General features: G+C 47.0%; 1 protein-coding gene across 4 annotated transcripts in view; it reads right to left on the reverse strand.

Moving 5' to 3' along the window:
* Positions 1–18,562, reverse strand: part of MAD1L1 (mitotic arrest deficient 1 like 1) — a 488,928-nt gene that overhangs the window by 146,751 nt on the left and 323,615 nt on the right. For all 4 annotated transcript variants that reach the window (XM_059716930.1, XM_014610725.3, XM_019494775.2 and 1 more), the window contains one exon: positions 10,804–11,011. In XM_059716930.1, coding sequence (XP_059572913.1) covers positions 10,804–11,011 — 208 coding nt within the window. The remainder of the gene's footprint in view (positions 1–10,803; positions 11,012–18,562) is intronic.

Here is an 18,562-nt window from a genome sequence, read left to right on the forward strand (position 1 = left end):
ATGGTCCCAGAACAGTCCCTTCTAACCTCGCCCCCTGCCTCAGGCAAACATGACCTCTAAGAGACAAATGTCACATCGTTAATTCTACAGTAAATGCAAGGATACCCAAATAGGCAAGAAGGACACAAGGATACTCAAATAGGCAACAAGGACACCTGTTGCCAAATAAGCAACAAGGACACATGCTCTGGGGTGTGGGTAAGAGGGGAATATTTTAATTAGAGCGGCTCCTGAGAGCTGCTTTAATTAAAATGCTGACAGCATCTCATGAATTCAGCACCCCGTGTTTCAAATGGCAGCGGGGGTGCCCCTGCTACCGTTCTGAAACACGGGACGTGGGGTACATGAGACACGGCAGCACGCCGGAGCGTTCCCATTAGGATGCTCCGGCAGACGCGATCAATCGGGTCCGCTCCTACGCGTCCTAATCAGAACATGTTGGAGCACACGTAAAAGCGCCCCAAGTGTCTATTTCTCTCCAAGAGGATGCTCCCGAAGGACGACTGACCCCCAATTGGGCTCTTCCTTCGGAGGGTTCACCTTGATGGCAGCTGGACCTCCTGGGTTCTTGCACCCTCCTCTAGGGAACTACTTTCTTGATTATGCCCACTGAAGTCCTTTTGTCCTTCCAGGTTTGCTGGTTGCATTTGGTCTCTGCCCATTTTATACTTTCTTTTCCATCCTAGTGTATCTTGAGGAGTTATTTTGCTTTCTCCGTCTGTGGGCGAAGAGGCCAAGTGGCTCTGGCTTTTATGGCTGTTTTTCACTTTTATGCAGTGCCCAGAGAGATGATGGCAGCCACTTTTTAAACGAATAAAACAAGTCAAATAAAAGCACGTCGTACAGAACTTTTAGGGTTCTCTGGAGCTCTATAGACACGTTCGCACAGCAATGCCTGCTCCCCCTCCGGAAGTGCAGAGCAACCCTGGGCTTCTTAGAAGTCCAAACTAGTCATGAGGAGGAGAGGGTGAAGGAGGAAAACCTGCAGCTCCTTTGCTCTTCATGAAGGATAAGCGCACTCCATGGGGTAACATTTGATTGATGCCAAGTATTACAGATTCAGTAGATACAACAGTACTAAGTTACAGGATTTATTACAAACCTCTGGCTCCCCAGACAGCAGGTGGATTTTGAAAGTCCCTGCTGTGTCTTGCTGGAGCCTCACATCACATGGTTCCAACGATCCGCAAGGCTGAGGTGTCCTCCGGGATTTCTTCAGTCAGCAGCTACCATCAGACTGCCTGGGTTTTTGTCTTTCACTGCACACTGACTAAGTTGGGATCTGGGGCCTGTCTCCTTCCTTCTTTAATTGGTCCATGATGTATTGCCCCAGAAAAGATGCATTATTTCCAATTGTGAGTAAATGTATTTCGGTGGTGTATGACTGAAGCCGTGTGTGGTCTATAAAGGACACAGGTATCCATCTGGGTAACGCACATTATTTTGAAAGATTTTCTTTACCTTGGAAGATTTTTTATATGCATTTATGGCTTTCACACCATATGAGGTACCATGTTTCCATGCGCACTGGGAGATGGGGCTTTAATAAGCCCCTGCGGTGACTTTGAAGGCAAGGAAAAAGAACTGCAGAGCGCTTGCAATTAAAAGGCCATAGAGCTGCTGGTTCAGGAAATAAACGGGCACTTGAGGAGTTAAGGTTCCACTTCATAAAATATTTTCCCTTTCTGGCTGGGCCATCCGATTTCATTGCCTAACTGGATAATGTGACGGGGATTTATGGAGAATGCCTACTGACAACTGTGACACAGTCAATATTGAAACACCATCTTTGGCTAAAGTCTTTCGGACAAATGAAGGTACACCTAACAGTGCCAACTAGCTATATATAGTGCTGGATTGGAAGAAGGCACACTTATGACAGGGAAGGAAATCGGAGTCCAATACCAGCTTATTCACAGCCCCAGTGCATTACTCAGTTCCCATATTGGTCTACGTGGTCTGAAGTGGAAAAACGAGCACCACAAGTAACAAGGCATCACCTAGCTCTTCCACCACACTTGTCTTCTGTAGATACTGAAGCACCAGCCAAAACGGTTGGTACTGTACACTTATCCCTGACTGGCATGCAAGAGCACTGAGGGACGAAGCAACTTATCCCAGGAGACAGCCCTTCGGTAACCTGTACAAGAATAGCACCCACCTGAGTCCCACCCCAGTGCTGCATCCACTGCCTCTCCTGAGCATTCATTATGCTCTGCTTTTCTATAGCATTTTTCATCTGAGGTTATTAAAGTGTGTTGAACATTAAGGTTCAACGATATCTCTGCACGGCAGATAAGGAAGAGGGATTGTTTCACTTGCCAGTGAATTGAAGCTGCTTCTTACTGTGTTTATCAGTACACGTAACATCCCAAATAGCGTAAGGCAGGAAGTGAAACTGCTCTTTTTATAATTTATAATATTACAGGGGGATGAGCAGGATGTGATTATCTATTCTGCAACATGGCCAGGATATCATGGTTAACACCCCACTAACAAAACGTACCAGGACATTTGAGTGACTACCACTGGCCTGGACTTTGATTTTCCATTTAGAAAAGAAGCATCTCCAAAAGCCCTGTAGCACTCTAATGGTGTTTGAGTCATGACCGTCTTCAAGGGAAGAGTACCCTTACTGTGTCATCACCATCATTTCCAGAAATGTCTAGTGTTCCCTTAGAGAAGAAAATGGAGGGCCTCCTACCCAACGCTGATGCCATCCAACCTTGCTTAGCCAACACGATTCGTGGGGAAACACAGCATGAGGTAGGATGCTGTTAGCAGACAAAGAAACTAAAAAAAACACAGTCAGAATCCATGACTATGGACTGGACACTGTTCTTTCATGTTTAGACACAGCATCCATAATGTGGACATCCTCAATACACAGGTCAGGAAGCACTGAGGCCAACAGTACATGGAGAGCTGCACCTTTTCTTCTGCTGTCTGCTCCATGCCTTGCCTCCTTTGCAGTCAGACATATATTCATCAGCAGCGGAGCCAAGCTGGACAATGACAAATTTTAACATCTCCAGCTTGTCACTTCAACAAGATTAGATTATTTTAATATTAATCTATTACCCAATTTAATTCCAATTAATATTCTCTATTACAGTGCCCTGACATGGCACTGACGACGAGGAAAGCCTCTGCTGTACAGTCACTGCGGTTCTGCTCAGGTCAGGCACCTATTCTAATTAAATCCATTGCTCCTATTCCAAACAGAGGATTCTCTTTGCCCCCTCTTGCCCCTGGTTTCCTCAAAAATCAGTGACAGGCAGAACACTGCAACTATGAACAAGACTTTAACTTCCCTTTTCAGTGTGAGCACGTTAGGCAAAAGCTTAATCTGTTTTTCAAGTGCTTCTGTGCATGGCCAAACATGCAACCTGGGCACTATACTCCTTTTCCAGAAGCTTGTGGCACAGGCACTTAACCAAGGTAGAAACCCAAGTCACTGCTCTTCTTTCCTACTCTGATTTATCTTCCCAAAATAGAAGATGAGTTCCCATTATTTCTAATCAAGTATGAATTAAAAGATGAGGTGGGGAGGGGAGGGGAGGATAAAACAACTATTAGAAAATTAGTATTGAAACACTAAATTTAAAAAACCGAAGCAAGATCCTGTGTTTTACTTATAATATTCACTGACAAACACATATGGAGCCACACTTCATAGGGACAGTAGTAGGGGAAGATTTCATAGATTTCATAGACATTAGGGCTGGAAGGGACCTCGGAAGATCATCGAGTCCAGCCTGCTGCCCCAGGGGCAGGAAGTCAGCTGGGGTCACAGGATCCCAGCAAGATAAGCATCCAATTTTCTCTTGGAAGTGTTCAAAGTAGATGCTTGAACCACCTCTGATGGCAGGCTATTCCAGACCTTGGGGGCTCGGACAGTAAAGAAATTCTTCCTTATGTCCAGCCTGAAACGGTCTTGCAGTAGTTTATAACCGTTTGACCTCGTCATCCCTTGGGGCACTGGTGAACAAACGTTCCCCCAGACACCGGTGGTCACCCCGATAAACTTATAGGTGGCCACCAGATCACCCCTGAGCCTGCGCTTTTCCAGGATAAAGAGCCCCATAGCTCTTAGCCTGTTGTTGTAAGGTCTGCTTCCCTGACCTCTGATCATGCGTGTGGCTCTCCTCTGGACTCTCTCAAGCTTCTCCACATCCTTTTTGAATTGTGGAGCCCAAAACTGGATGCAGTACTCCAGCTGTGGCCTCACCAAGGCCGAGTACAAGGGGAGAATGACGTCCCGGGATTTGCTTGAGAAGCATCTATGGATGCAAGCCAGCGTTTTGGTCGCCTTACTAGCTGCAGCATCGCATTGAAGGCTCATGTTCATCTTGTGGTCAATGATGACCCCCAAGTCTCTTTCTTCCGTAGTGCTAGCCAACATAGCACTGCTGAGCCTATAAGGATGTTGCAGGTTTTTCCTCCCAAGGTGGAAAACCTTGCATTTTTCAGTGAGAGATCCGCATCAGGAGCATACAGCAACATAAGCACTTTCTACCCTATTAACAGGTGCAACCAACTTGTCCCTGTTAGCTGGTACTGCCACCTATCTTGAAGGGACTGGTCTGGAAGTGGCCAGATAGAAAACCACTACCCAACCATATGTATGAAAGAGAAAAGGAAGAGCAAAAAATGTGGGCCAAGGAAACAAGACAAAGGTAAGGGAAGCGGACAATCAAAAGAGACTGCGAAAAAGAATAAAAGGATTGGAGTCTATGCTCCCCAAGGACACTGATTCCCTTTTGCCAACTTCTCAAAACTGTCACAATCTGTATGGCTGCTTCAGAGAGAAGAATTTGGAAAAGTACCCCAGGTGGCATCCTGACCTTGGTCCACACCTCCCTGTTTTACAATGCAGACCCCAGATGGCATTGCGAGGGAAGTGAGCCACCCAGAAAGTGAGACCATTCCGATAATGGGGCTGCCACGGCTCTGCCCCATTAATACTCCATGACCCTGTGTGTGCAATTGTTATACTGCAGAATAAAGGACAATAAGTTGTTATAGCTCCCACTCTCCAACACTCTCCCTTGCAATAGCCGTATTACCCATTTTAATAGAGACTATTACCGCATAAATGAGAGAAAAGGACCAGTGAACTCTATGGCAAGTTGCCAAGTTGTGCTGCAGCCTCTGGTGGTTACGCTCAAAGAGATTTAAAGTCCGGCATAACCTTGATTTTTTAATAGAGTCACATTTAATGGGCTTTTGCGTCCACAGCAATAGTTTCCTTATTGCCTATCCAGGAGTTGGAACCATAATCAGAAAAACGTGCTGCATTCCAGCCCAATGAAAGAATTTAATAATGGCCAATACATTATTATCAAAACCATCAACATCATTGTTCTTAATGCCTTTTCTGGTTGCTGTAATTATAAGCCTTCAAACCTTGAGTGCAATGGCTGCAGATCACACAACCTTGCAGAACATAACAAAGATGACTGGCTAAAGGCAACCCAAATTTTTCATTTCTGCCAGTAAGCCATTCAGCGTGTATCACAGCACAAGGATTAGAATGATAGAAAATGAGGGCTGGAAGGGACCCCAGGAGGTCACATCTAGTCTAACTCCCTACTCGAGGCAAGACCATCCCCAACCAGACCATCCCAGCCAAGGCTCTGTCTAGCTAATCTAAAAAACCTCCAAGGATGGAGATTCCACCACCTCTCTGGGTAACCTGTTCCAGTGTTTTACTACCCTCCAAGTGATAAAGTTTTCCCTAATATCTAACCTAAACTTCCCTTGCTGCAACTTGAGCCCATTGCTCCTTGTTCTGCATCTGTCAACACTGAGAACAGTCTAGCTCCATCTTCTTTGCAACCCCTCCTTCAGGGAGTTGAAGGCTGCTATTAAATCCCCTCTTAGTCTTCTCTTCCTCTAGACTAAATAAGCCCAGTTCCCTCAGCCTCTTCTCATAAATCATGTGCCCCAGCCCCCTAACCACTTTTGTTGCCCTCTGCTGGACTCTCTCCATTTTGTCCACATCCTTTCTGTAGTGGGGGGTCCAAAACTGGACACAGTTCTCCAGATGTGGACTCACCGGTGCTGAATAGAGAGGAATAATCACTTCCCTTGACCTGCTGGCAACACCCCTACCAATGCAGCCTGGTATGCCATTAGCCTTCTTGGCAACAAGGGCACACTGCTGGCTCATGTTCAGCTTACTGTTGACCATAACCCCCAGGTCCTTTTCTGCAGAAGTGTACAATAAAACCACTTATTTGCCCACTTGCTGCACGTAGGCACAGCTGCACATGGCTTTCACTGTTTTGCTTCACCTTTACCTACCCACAGTCACTCTTTTCTTGTGTTGGGAGGAGGGATTAGTTCTCACCTTTTTCCTATCCAGTTCTGCAAGCAAGGGATTTCCCACCTCCAAAAAGCATTGCCCCTTTCTTTATAGAGACTGCAACTAGCAGCAAGAGATGCTGCTGAGTTTCTAATCCATGCTGTTCTGTACAGAATCATTTCCATGAGAGATACTGAAAAGTGATCCCTTACAATTCACGGTTAAGTGAACTGCAAAAGTTGCTCATCACACCAGCTACAGTTGATGTTAATGAAGAGTTTCTGCAGCAAGCCGCTGGTTCCCACCTTGCAGGAATGTTACCGTGGAAGGTGCATGGCAGCACTGCCACTCCTGTAGGCAGCGTGGCTGGCGAGTTAGACCTGGATCTCCTATTTCCCACGTGGGGAGACATTACTATTTTTGTGATGTGCATCCATCTATGTTTTCAAGCATCCCTAGTTTTTATGCCTAGAGTGACTGGAGCATAGTGCAGATATATCCCCTGCTAGCTTGGGAACCAGTAGTAGCCAGGGGGAACATTTTTGCACGCCTGAAAACCCACCTAATAAGGATGGTTAATACTTGGACAATTAGTCTATACTATACTGCTGCAGCAAGAAATACTCAAGTGAGACAGTTTAACTAGCATGGGTAGGTCTACACTTCTCTGCAATCATAGGCTAGGCATAGACGTTCAAAAAGCTTGAGGTGGAATCGATCAGACTTACGCAGGTTTCTGTACACACTGTAGGTTACTTTGGGAGTGAACACACAGTATAGGGGAGGGAGAGCGGGCAGGCTGCCTGCACTGCCCAAGGCCAGGAGGTTGGAGGTGCCCTGCACACCTCCCAGCATGCCCTGCAGGCTCCCTGGGCTGCTGGAGGCTGCTAAGAGCAGCCCAGCATGTGGACCACTCCTGACTGGCTGCAGGTCACAGGTGAGCACACCTCTTCCCACTGTTGGCATCTGTCAAACCACAGGCAGGCAGCGGAGGCTACTGTGCTTGTCCATCCCCTGCAGATGGGTCTGCTCCATAGTGCTATGCCTGCTCATGGGGGCATAGGTCCCTGGGTGGACTCCTGCACCCCCACCCAGGGTCTCCCATGCCCCCTGCAAGTGGGCACAGATCCAGGGAGCCGGACCAAGCTGCAGGACATAGTGGAGCTCCACTACCCCATCGCCCTCCTCCTCTGTAGCATCAGTCACAGGCATCTGCAGCTGGGTCTGCTCCATGGCACTGTACCTGCTCGTGGAGGCTCATGGGTCCCTGGGTGGGCTCCCACACCCCGACCTGGGAACCCCCATGCCCCCCACAAGTGGGTGCAGACCAGGGAGCCTGACCAAGTTGCAGGGCCCCTTCTCTCCCTCCACTGTCAGCCACTGTGCTGACTCCGCTCTGTAAGAGCCCAGGGGCAAGGCCAGCTGGGCACTCAGCCAGAGTAGCTGATCATGGGCCGATGCTAGCACACCTACCTGCAAGGTGGAGCGGGGGGGGGCCCGGCCTCAAAGGCACCTGGGATGCCAGCAGACAGTGACCTAACATGATTTGATAAGGGATCTGGTACCGAAGTTCAATGCACCAAAACTAACCTAATTCGAATACGATTGAGTGCACATTGATCTAGGACTCTCTCAGACCAGGTTCTGCTATTTTTACACCTGACTAGACCCAAACTTCTGTACAGTTATGGGTTTGGTTCCATTTCCAATCACTTACTCTGGATTGTATGTAAAGTCTGTACCTAGCCATAATGAATGTCCCAGAGACGCACCCAATGACAAGGTGCAACTAACCCCCTCAGTGCTAAATAATATAATTGGACTGTTTGCACTAATATCCTAGCAGTATAGGTCCCAAGCATTCAGCACATCCATATATTCAACCAGTTGAATAACCCTCCCTGCAGGACTACATCGTTGAAAACAACCATGGTTCTGCAGCAGAGGGAAGGGGTTGAGTTGTTTGCTGCAATACTGTCAATAGGGTCTGTGCATGGCAGGGATTCACTCAAGTTCAGGAAGCAGTGGAAGAAGAAGTTCCTATCTGACTGCATGCAAACTAACAGTGCGACTTGGTCAGAGCGACCGTCCAGACACAGGTCCCCTCGGTATTGTTTTTCCATTTTGTTTACACGAGCCATTTTCATATGTGCTTAGAGACACTTGGAGCCTGCCAAAGTCCCTCTGTGACTGTGATAAATGATTGCTAGAGATTGCAGCCAAAGCACACGCAACCCCAGCTAGATGCTGCCACCGATGTTCTCCTTTCCTTACAAGATTGTGAACAAAAGCCAGAATGATGTAGCAGAGGGCTAAGGGGAGAAGGGACACAAGCACACTGCATCTGACAAGCTGAAAGCATGCTGAACCCCAGAGAGCTGTTTGTTTTCCTGTCTGAATCCTCAAAAGGGGAAAAAAAAAAACAGCTTAAAAGTGCATCCCACGTAAGCTATGACAAACTTAATAACACACTGGCATGGAAAATGCTTGATGGGAAGCAAAGGACAAACCAAATGAGTAGAATCAGGATGGAAATTATGAGTAAAAAACCCCAGGGGGCATATATGGGAAATATAATACCTCGGTTGCAATGGTCCAATTACTATAGATCAGTGGGGGACCAACTTTTCTGGCAGGTGTGTCACAAATCAAGCCCATGTCCTCTCCAAGTGACACCCCAATCCCCCTTCCCCTGCCTGCTCTGTTGCTCTGCTTTCAGCTCCCTGCCCTGTGCTCCCTGTCTGATCTTCTACTCTGCTTTTGGCTTCCTGCCCTACCTGCCACTGTGCTGTCTTCCCTCTCCTGGATCTGCTGCATGCCGCACACAGGCTGCCCTGGCCAGCTGTAGCATGTGTGCTGCAGGTTAGCTTTCCCTGCTGTAGATTAAACCGCAGTCACAGAGACACAAAGATGGCCTCACCTCTGCGTCTTCTCTGCCACTGTCTAGGATGCTCCCCACTGGGTTTGAGGAGCACTGACACACACATATATACTTGCAACATTTGACACACTAAACTATGCAGCAGCACAATGCGAGATGGGGCAATAAACAGCCAGGTTTACTGTAGCTTAACAGCTATGAAATTCAGATTCAAATTGCAGTAAATGCTATCCTTGAAAAGCCCAACTGCTCCACTGGGATCTTAAGTTGGAAGCACCAGTGAGCAGCGTTTGTCTTCCTTAAGTGTTTGGAAAGTATCTAGCAATTTGGGGTGCTACTGAAAAACAAAACCAAATGCCTCTAGGGAGAGAGACTCTCTGCATCTTTAAGGTCCAGTGGCATCTTATCCCTTCCTTCCCCAAAGAGGGAGGTTTCACTCCACAACCTCAAGTATGCTATATAGATTTTCTGTTGTAATTTTCATTTGTATAACAGCAGTATCCATTATAATGCGTGAAGGCAAATGCTTTCTTTTCGGTAATAAACACTGTTGGTTGATATAATGAAAAACAAGCAAGCTAGTTGCAAAATACTTCCGTGCTGAAAGCATCTCATCACAAGATTTCTTTCACCCAAGGCTGAGACACTGCTTGAGTCTCAAATCTCCGGTGTATACAGCCTGCGAGAAAAACGCTACCATCTTGGCCACCCACCTTATAGTGCACCGCCATCTGCAGGTACCAGCACTACCACAGGTTAGCTCCTCACCGCCCTGCCTGCCTTTTGTGCAGATTCTTTTATTTGTCTGTTCAGCTACAGCACAGATGCTTTGAGGGCAAGCATGTGTGGGTCTCAGTTACAACAATAAGCTCTCTTGGGTTCTGCAGTGTGAATAATCTCTGCCTGGCCACCACTCGTCGTTCTAGATGACAGGTCACGCTACTGATATTGTTACCTTGATTTACAGAGTTAGAGTGTGTATGGGAGGTGCTGACCTCATGGTTATTGTACTAAAAGGTCTCATTCATGTATGTGAATGGAAGACAGGCTCTGTATTGTGGGAGAGACTCTGATTTTGCGAGCTGCTTTTAAACCTAGTGAAAGATGTACTCTATTTTCACGGCATATTGAATTTAGCTGTGATTAATGGGGCCCATATACACTGATAAACAATATTAATTTGTTTTAAGCCAGGTCTGAAAAGATTTCCACCACTTGTTTCCCCACAGCAGGGAGAGTTATTTCCTGCTGTCCACAAGACCTCAAGGGCTCAGCCCAGCCCTGAAAAGAGGGAGATATTTCCTCTCTGCCCACTGTCGGCACTGTCCAGGCAAGGTCACTTTGTCCATGCTTCATTCATCATGTGCAAGTACCAAGTATTATTATTATTTATCCTTACCAGACATCCTCTTCATCAAACCATCACAGTGCTGCTACCCCACGCTCACTTCCTTTGGTGCCTTCCAATCCTTATTCGTATCTGCCCACCCCAGACACCAAATGATGTGCAGGGTCCCCAGTTAACTTGGCTGGGGGTATTATCAGTTTGAACGGCAACACTGTGACGACAAAGGGGAAAGAGACTCTTCGTGACGAGAAACCAGAAATGCACCTGCAATTTCTTGCGGCGAATGCAAGCTTCCAACCCCCTCGGGGTTATCAGAGATGGAGCCTCCTCCTTCCAGCACCCTGACCAGCTCCCTCAGCCTCTCACACTCCTCCTGGAGTTGTTGCTGCTCTTCTTTCCGCTGCTGCTTGGCCAGGCTTGCTGGGTTCATACTGAAGTGAAGGACTTTGGTTTTACTGGGGTCGTAGTCACCCTGCAAAAACACAAAGAAAATAAGTACAGCGTGGACCTATGAAATGCTCCATGCACCATCCATCCACTACACGGAGGGAGAAAGCATAAAAAAACAACACACATGTGGGAGCTACATGCTTAAGCAGTGGTAATGTTTCAGTTCTGAGAATGAAAAGCAGCCAAAGCAGGGGCTGCTTTTCTTCCCTAAAAGCAACAGATGTGCCCCCTGGGTGACACCTCTATTGTTAAATTTAACTCCAGGAATGAAGTTTTATGGTTCATTTTTAAATCCCCTGATAGCAGGAGATTATAATGAACATGCCAAGGCAGCCTTACACTACAGCAGGACACAGAGCACTAGCCTAATTTATTACAAGTACAATTCTACGATGTCCACAGGAGTCCAGTGCAGGAATCATTATCAAGTTTTATCAGCCTGTCCCAAGGAAGCGAAGAGACGTTTCATTTTATACTTCTCTTACAGGTGAATTATATTTATAGTAGTTTAACTGGTAGGCCAAACTCTAAAACAAGAGATTAATATCCTTTCAGCAGGGAAAGGATTTCAACGAGGAAAATATTGATATTGTGGTTTCAAAGGCACAGTCTTCACATGCACTGGAGAGTCTCAAAACCTTAAAAAAAAAAAAAAAAAAAAAAAAATCAACATCTCTGCTCATCCTGATTTCCACTACACCTTGGCCAGGTGAAACCTAAAGTGATTTTGCAAATGTTAATTAACCCTCAACACCAGCATTATTATTCCAATTTCATTTCTTACTTAGCATTAAATGTGTGTTAATTTTTTTAACATTTCACGGACTGGCAAACTGAGGCTCAGAGAAGCTGGGTCAACAGGTTTTTGATTAAGCTAGAAAGGGAACCCAGGAGACCTGCTTCTCAATTAAATATCTAATCACCAAACCCATTCCCTACTATGGATCCCTTTATTTATGGGTTTTTTGACCTATGCTGTGTTAGCAGGAAACAGAGGTGGCTAGTGCATGCTTTATTTACAGGCAAAAGGCCATTACAGGACAACAGCAGGTAAAAGGACCATTTAACCCAACCCCATGCTGCCTGATACTTCTCTGACACCTCTGCTATTTATATTCCATCTTTGATCTCATATCCACTCCCCTAGGAAAAACCATCAAGCAAAAGGCAATGTCCTTCCCCCATTCTCTTCCGGGAGACGAATTTCAGTGAGAAAAACAGAAAGGTAAAAATGTAATATCCTGGGGCTGTTTCAGAGCCCTCCAGTGGCTCAGACCGCTACTCGGTGTCCTTGTTTTAACAAGACCAACTCCCCAGGGATGTGTAAGTGCCCACGTTCGGCACCGCTGCTCGGGGGGCAGGTGCTCTCCCCACCTCGGAAGGGGAAGGACCGGCAGCTCCACCTATTCTGTTCGGCAGCTCCCCTCCCCTTCCAGAAACCAGCCTGCAGCGTCCCTTTTAGTGTCCAGACACAACACCACCCCGGTAGCTGGCTCTGCAAGAGGATGAGATGCACCCAATGCAGCAAGTTGCCCAGGAAGCTGGCAAGGGAAGAAGCTGTTCAGAGTGGAGGGGAGGAAGAGAATGAAGGGGAAAAGTATTTCAAGTCAGGCAAGGCTTTGGGGATGAACGCTAATCAATGCTAGGTTATTCCCAACCCCCACACATTGCTCAGAGGAGGAAAGAGCCTGTAACACTCTACACAATGCACACACACATGACCCTCCACCAGCTGGAAGTCCGGAACGCCAACTGTGCAATCTGGGGAAGCAGCCTGTGCACAACTTGCACAGCCTGGTTTCTGCTGGGAAACTGTTGCATTGTGTAATGCACTGAGGCATGGGGAATACACAGACAGCACTGTCCAGGGAGAAGAGAGTTGTGCTCAAAGTTGTTATGCGAGCGCCTCCAAACAACAGGAATGCTAAGGAGGATGCTCTTGTTGTACAGTGAGCATAACCCAGTCTATCACCTTGGGAGAAGAATTGGGGCAGAGGAACAAAAGCTCAATGAATGGGAAGATAGTGGTGGGACCAAAGAACCTCATGTGACTCAAAGTAGGACAGGCAGCTTTGGGGCAGGAGAGAGAGGACTGTGCTTTCATGGCTGGGGATCTGCTGACGTTCCAAAACCAGCCAAGGAGCCACAGATGACGCCGATAAACCCAACAAACTCTTCAGTGTTGCGAGGAAACCGAGGCAAAAGAAACACACATGAGCATCGTTATTTTGTCAAGAACTGTGCACTACTTGTCCTATTTAGGTAAAGGGTAAGCTGTTTTACATCCTATGCAAAGTATGTTTGTGTTGTGTGCTGCATCACTCGCACAGGCTGAGAGTTCAACCTTAAACCCATCAAGTCTCATCGTGGGCAGTCCTGGGAGAAGACTGATGAGCCAGGGTGGGAGTTAGTGTTAGCTCTGACAACATCAAGCACTGGGCTTCACAGACCTCTTCCTGTGCAAGAGTAGCAGACAATGAGCCAATAGATGCCAACAAAAGTAACATCACAGCAGCCCGTTTCAGGCCGCAGGAAGCTTAGCAGCACAGAAGGCCAGTGGGCTGGAACCCATCACAACAGCCTAGGGAGTGTGCAGCAAAATAAACTGGAACAGGGCTGCTGCACCAGCTCATTAGACATTTCCTGGTGAGCAACACACACTGGTATCTAAAGCCGTGGACTGGTCCTCATACAGCCGCCCAGCTGAGATTGTATGCTGTCTTTGTGTAAAGGACTCTCCCTGCCCTCGCCCGGTACAAAGGCAGGCTACCAAGCAGGGGCGGGGGCTCTGTCTCTCCCATGCTCCTAGTCTCTCAGCTCGCTAGGCTTCCTTTTCACAGGAAGAAGGTTCAAAAGCACAGTTAACAACCGTGTTTAGGTGGCCTGGTGATAATGAGCGCTTAAAGCTCGAGTCGCTGGTACTCCTTTGCCCCATACATTGTCACTCCGTGGCTGTGCTTAGGCAAGACGAGGTGTGGTTCTTGTTCTGCTTCTTGGGGCTAGCTCCTTGCTAGGAGGGCTTGGGGGCGTAGGGATCCTGGCGCACTATATAGATAAAACCCTTGTGCTGTGGGTGCAGTCTTATCATACCAATACAGTAAAACCATTCCCCGAGTGGAATAAGCTGTACCGGGGAAATGTCATTTTGCTTATATAACTGTGTCTATGCTGGGGGCTTTTGCCAGCACAGTTGTGTCAGTCGGGGATCACACCCCCTGACTGACATAACTGTGCTGCCAGAAGTCCATAGCGTAGACACAGCCTATGATTTTATGCAGTCCCGATAAGTGCAGAAGCTGAGCAACTTAACCTGGGCTCTCGTACATAATGGGCAGATGCTGGATATTGCACTGAATTTCAGCATTAGAGGAAAATGGTACAAAGCTGGAGAATACTGACACCTTCCCTATTGAGATCACTTTGACCTGCTTGTCACTGGCTCGTTCACTCCAATGTCTTGTGGCAATACGCTCCAGCTTTTCTACAGGGCGCTGCCACAAAACTGCAGGACTGACTCCTATCTCTCTCCCCGCCTATTATATTCTTCCTTTCTACACCACCACCCCACCTTGCTAGAGCAAGCTCTGAAAAGGAGCACAGACAAGGCAATACCAGGATACACTCCCAGGCTTGGGGCCCACCAGCAAGCCTGAGCACTGGGGGATTTCTTAGTCTGATGCTACACTCCATTTACAGACAGGCAAACAACTCAGAAACCCACTGTGATATGAAGACAGTATCTTTACCCCTTGACAGAATCCATGTAAAAATATGTAGTTTCCACTATAGTCATACCCTGAAAGTGGGATTGGGTCTGCATTCTGCTAGAGGCTATACCATAGGAGATAAATCTCTTCCCTAAACAGTTTATAAACTACATAGACAAGACAGACTAGAACAGGTAGAGAAACAAAAGCACAGGCTGATGAGCCCAAAGTCTCATGGCAGGGAATGCAGGTCTCCTGAGTCTAACCACCAAACCACATTTCCTCTCTGAAAATGAATGATGTATAAGCCCCCTATACAGTACCACTTGGGGGCATGCAACATTACAAGGGTTTCAGATAAATGGGGAGCACAGCGTACAAAGGAGATGATGCATCTGGAAAGGCATCGCAGCTTTGGAAAACTGGCGTGTGCGCATTAGCCAGCAAAAAATGCTGCCATGACTTTACCTTGATTTTTTTTTAAACTTCAGAAGGCCAGAAGTAAACTGAGCTGGCTTTAGGTACAGACCCACGTGATTACCAGTGATGCTGGACTGCAAGGAAGCATCAACAGTACAGTACTGCTTAGGGGAAAACTGAGCCCTCATGCTGGTGAGAAGGCACACAATCTTCTCCTGGATCGTTGCAGATCTACAGTATGCACAATCCCCTCAGGCAACACATCATCCTTGTTACTAAACCATGGATTTATTTTTTTTGATTCAGAAAAGGGGGATTCAACAACATGTGCTTATGTGTTTGTTAAGACTGCGTGAATGGCAAATCGCGAGACTGCATGAATGTTTCTTCAAACAAGAACCCAGAATCCCAAGCAGCTGCTCAGGATGTTACTTCAATTCTGCACCTTAGTAAAGTAAGAGGCATCTCCTCCCCAGCAGTGAAAGTGCTGCAGTTTGATGTGAAGCATGTTTCGTGGCCTTCACAAAACTGTAAGACACCTGTTTTTAAGGGATGGCAACCTGGGCCTTACACGTGCAGAAGCAACTGGCCCTTCCCAAATTCCAAGCATCCCGTACGTGAAAACATGAGATGGTTTTGGGCAGAGATCCTACATGAGACCGAGACCAGCTGAGTGCTGGAAGGACAACGGAAAGAGGATTCGCCACTTCACCTGGCAATTGCACTCGCAAACTGTCTGGTTCCTTTCAACAACAATTCACAACCAGAGTCTCTCACACCGGGGATCTATATTGTAGATTTCTAATTAGCACAATACACTTGTGTGTCAGGGACAATGTGCTGGCTGATAATTCCCCAGCAAAGGAAATAACTTTAGAAACTAGTCACTGTAAAGACACACACAGGCTCTACCTCCAAGGAATAATGTTGAACTGGTAACTCGGATGTGACAGAACAACACACTCAGAACCTCAGTACGGAGGAGTGATGAATGACTTGATTGATTGCAGCCAGGTGTGGCTGACACTTGAGCAGTACAGTGAATTATTCGTTTGTGGAAAGTAAGACGCTAACTAGTTGATTTGGTGCTTAGAGCAGCAAAACCAGATCCATGCTAGGACAAAAGGACTTCCTGCCTATAGGGGGGCTCTGATTTGTAAACATTTCCCTACTGAAAATGGATCGTTACCTTCTCTTCATTTCCACCAAACTGGAACGGCTTGGCTATGCTAGCCATGATGGTGCCCAAGATATTTCATAAAGATGATTGACTGAGTCACAAGGTGCCATGCTCTGTGACATTAAATAGTGTGTTGCTTTGATCCAGATGTGGTCTATGTGATTTAGTCTAGTGCAATGGCGACTCCTATAGAGTTCTCTTACTACACAGCAGGGGACAGCAGGGCAGACCCTACGAAGAGAGGCTACGGGACCTGAACCTGTTCAGCCTTCACAAGAAAAGGCTGAGGGGGGACCTGGTGGCTGTCTATAAACTCACCAGGGGGGACCAGCAGGATTTGGGAGAGACCCTGTTCCCCCTGGCACCCCCTGGGACAGCAAGGAATAACGGCCACAAATTGTTAGAGAGTAGGTTTAGACTAGACATCCAAAGGCACTACGTCACAGTCAGGGCAGCTAGGATCGGGAACCAACTTCCAAGGGAAGTGGTGCTGGCTCCTACCCTGGGGGTCTTGAAGAGGAGGCTTGACGTCTACCTGGCTGGGGTCATTTCAGCCCAGTTTTCTCTCCTGCCCAGGGCAGGGGGTTGGACTTGATGATCTAGAAGGTCCCTTCTGACCCTATTTCTATGAATCTATACGGTGAGAGGCTGCAAATTGCCAAAAAGCTTCTCACCTGATCCCATGTAAACACCTGAAGTAACAGTCATGAAAACCACAGTGAAAAGCTCGACCTCCTGAAATGTCACAAGCACATACTTGCACGAATGGTGAGCTGCTCAAGTGAGGTACTGACTTGCAACAGTCTTCCTGGGAAAGGATCTGGGGAGAGTCAAGTTCACGGTCCGAGACTTGGGTTCTGTAAATTCGGACCAGACTCCATTACTCTTTACCCAATTAAACAGCCTAGAGGAAAACTGGACCCCAAGAAAACCATTATGCTGAGGTCGTGTGACATTTTCGAAAGACCTCCACTCCTGACAGCTGCGTGCAGTAAGTCTGCCCATTTAAATCCCAGAGTGAAGACGCACATTCTTTTTTTTTTCCTTTACGATGGAAAATGTTAGCATCACCCAATGACGAAATTGTGATCGAGGACAAGAACTGTTTAACCTCTAACCCCCCCCAATCTTTCTACAGAAGAACCCAGGTGAAGGAGAGGTCACGGAGACAGCACTTTGAACAACGAAAGCCTGTTCTGACATCTCTGCCCGCGTTCAGGAGCTGCAGAATCCTGATTCACATAAGGCCGTTCTCCTACAGTCATAAAAGCTTACTCCAGAGGATATCTAGTCGCAGATTATTTTCAGGGGTGAACAGGTGAGAATGAAGTACTTAAAACTGTGCAGCCTGCTTTCAGTGAAGCACTCAATGCCGAACACAAGCATTTAATCCTACATGTATGCTGTTGATATTCTCAGTCCCTGGGAAGAGAGGAGAGCTAGCAAAGGAAACGCTCTCAACTACTGTGAATAAGTCTGTCCAGCAATATTAATGAAACAAAAATTCAGAAGGCTCAAATGCCCCAGCAAGGTTCGTACGGCTTGAAGGAACAAAGGCAAACATCGGCAGGGAATTTTAACAAACCATTTGCTTCTTTTTATATACCGTAATGATGTTCCCTTGCATTGAAAAGAAAAACAGGTTGACGCCCACAGATGAGCCTTATAGGCACTTATCACAAATGTATCCTCCACGCTTCTTACACCATTGATATCAATAAAACTAAGAGAGATTAGACTGTCTGGGCAATACAATGGATTTTGGTTGAACATATGGCCAGAGGAGTTTAATCTCTGTTAGCTTGCAGTGAAACATATGGTGGTATCCCCAGCTGAGAGGGGGCTCTGAATCATAAGCTCTTCAGTGAAGGAACCATCTCATCCTTTGTGTGGACACTAGCGCACCACCAGTGTTCCCAAAATGCAAACGGCATCCAGCTCCCCTCCCTCACAATTGAAGGCGTTTGTTCACACACTGATTTCTTAATAGAAAAACCCACAAGATTTCTGGAACTGGCTACGTCATGCACTCGACAGGCACTGTCAATGGTACCTAACCAGGAGTCAGGACAACGCAAATCTAACGCAACCTAGCAAATTCTGCCAGTTGTAAAGGGAAGGCTGCCTCAGCAGAAAACCCTGCATAAACTCTCGTAGTGGGGTGGATGTGGAAGAAAACTCCAAGGAGAGATCTGGAGGATAAGGCGGAGGTTGGATGGTCTCTTGAAAGAGGGAGGTGGAAAGTGCTCAAGGGTCTTTTCTGCTT

The sequence above is a fragment of the Alligator mississippiensis genome, chromosome 13, assembly GCF_030867095.1.
Source record: "Alligator mississippiensis isolate rAllMis1 chromosome 13, rAllMis1, whole genome shotgun sequence".
Taxonomy (NCBI): Eukaryota; Metazoa; Chordata; order Crocodylia; family Alligatoridae; genus Alligator; species Alligator mississippiensis.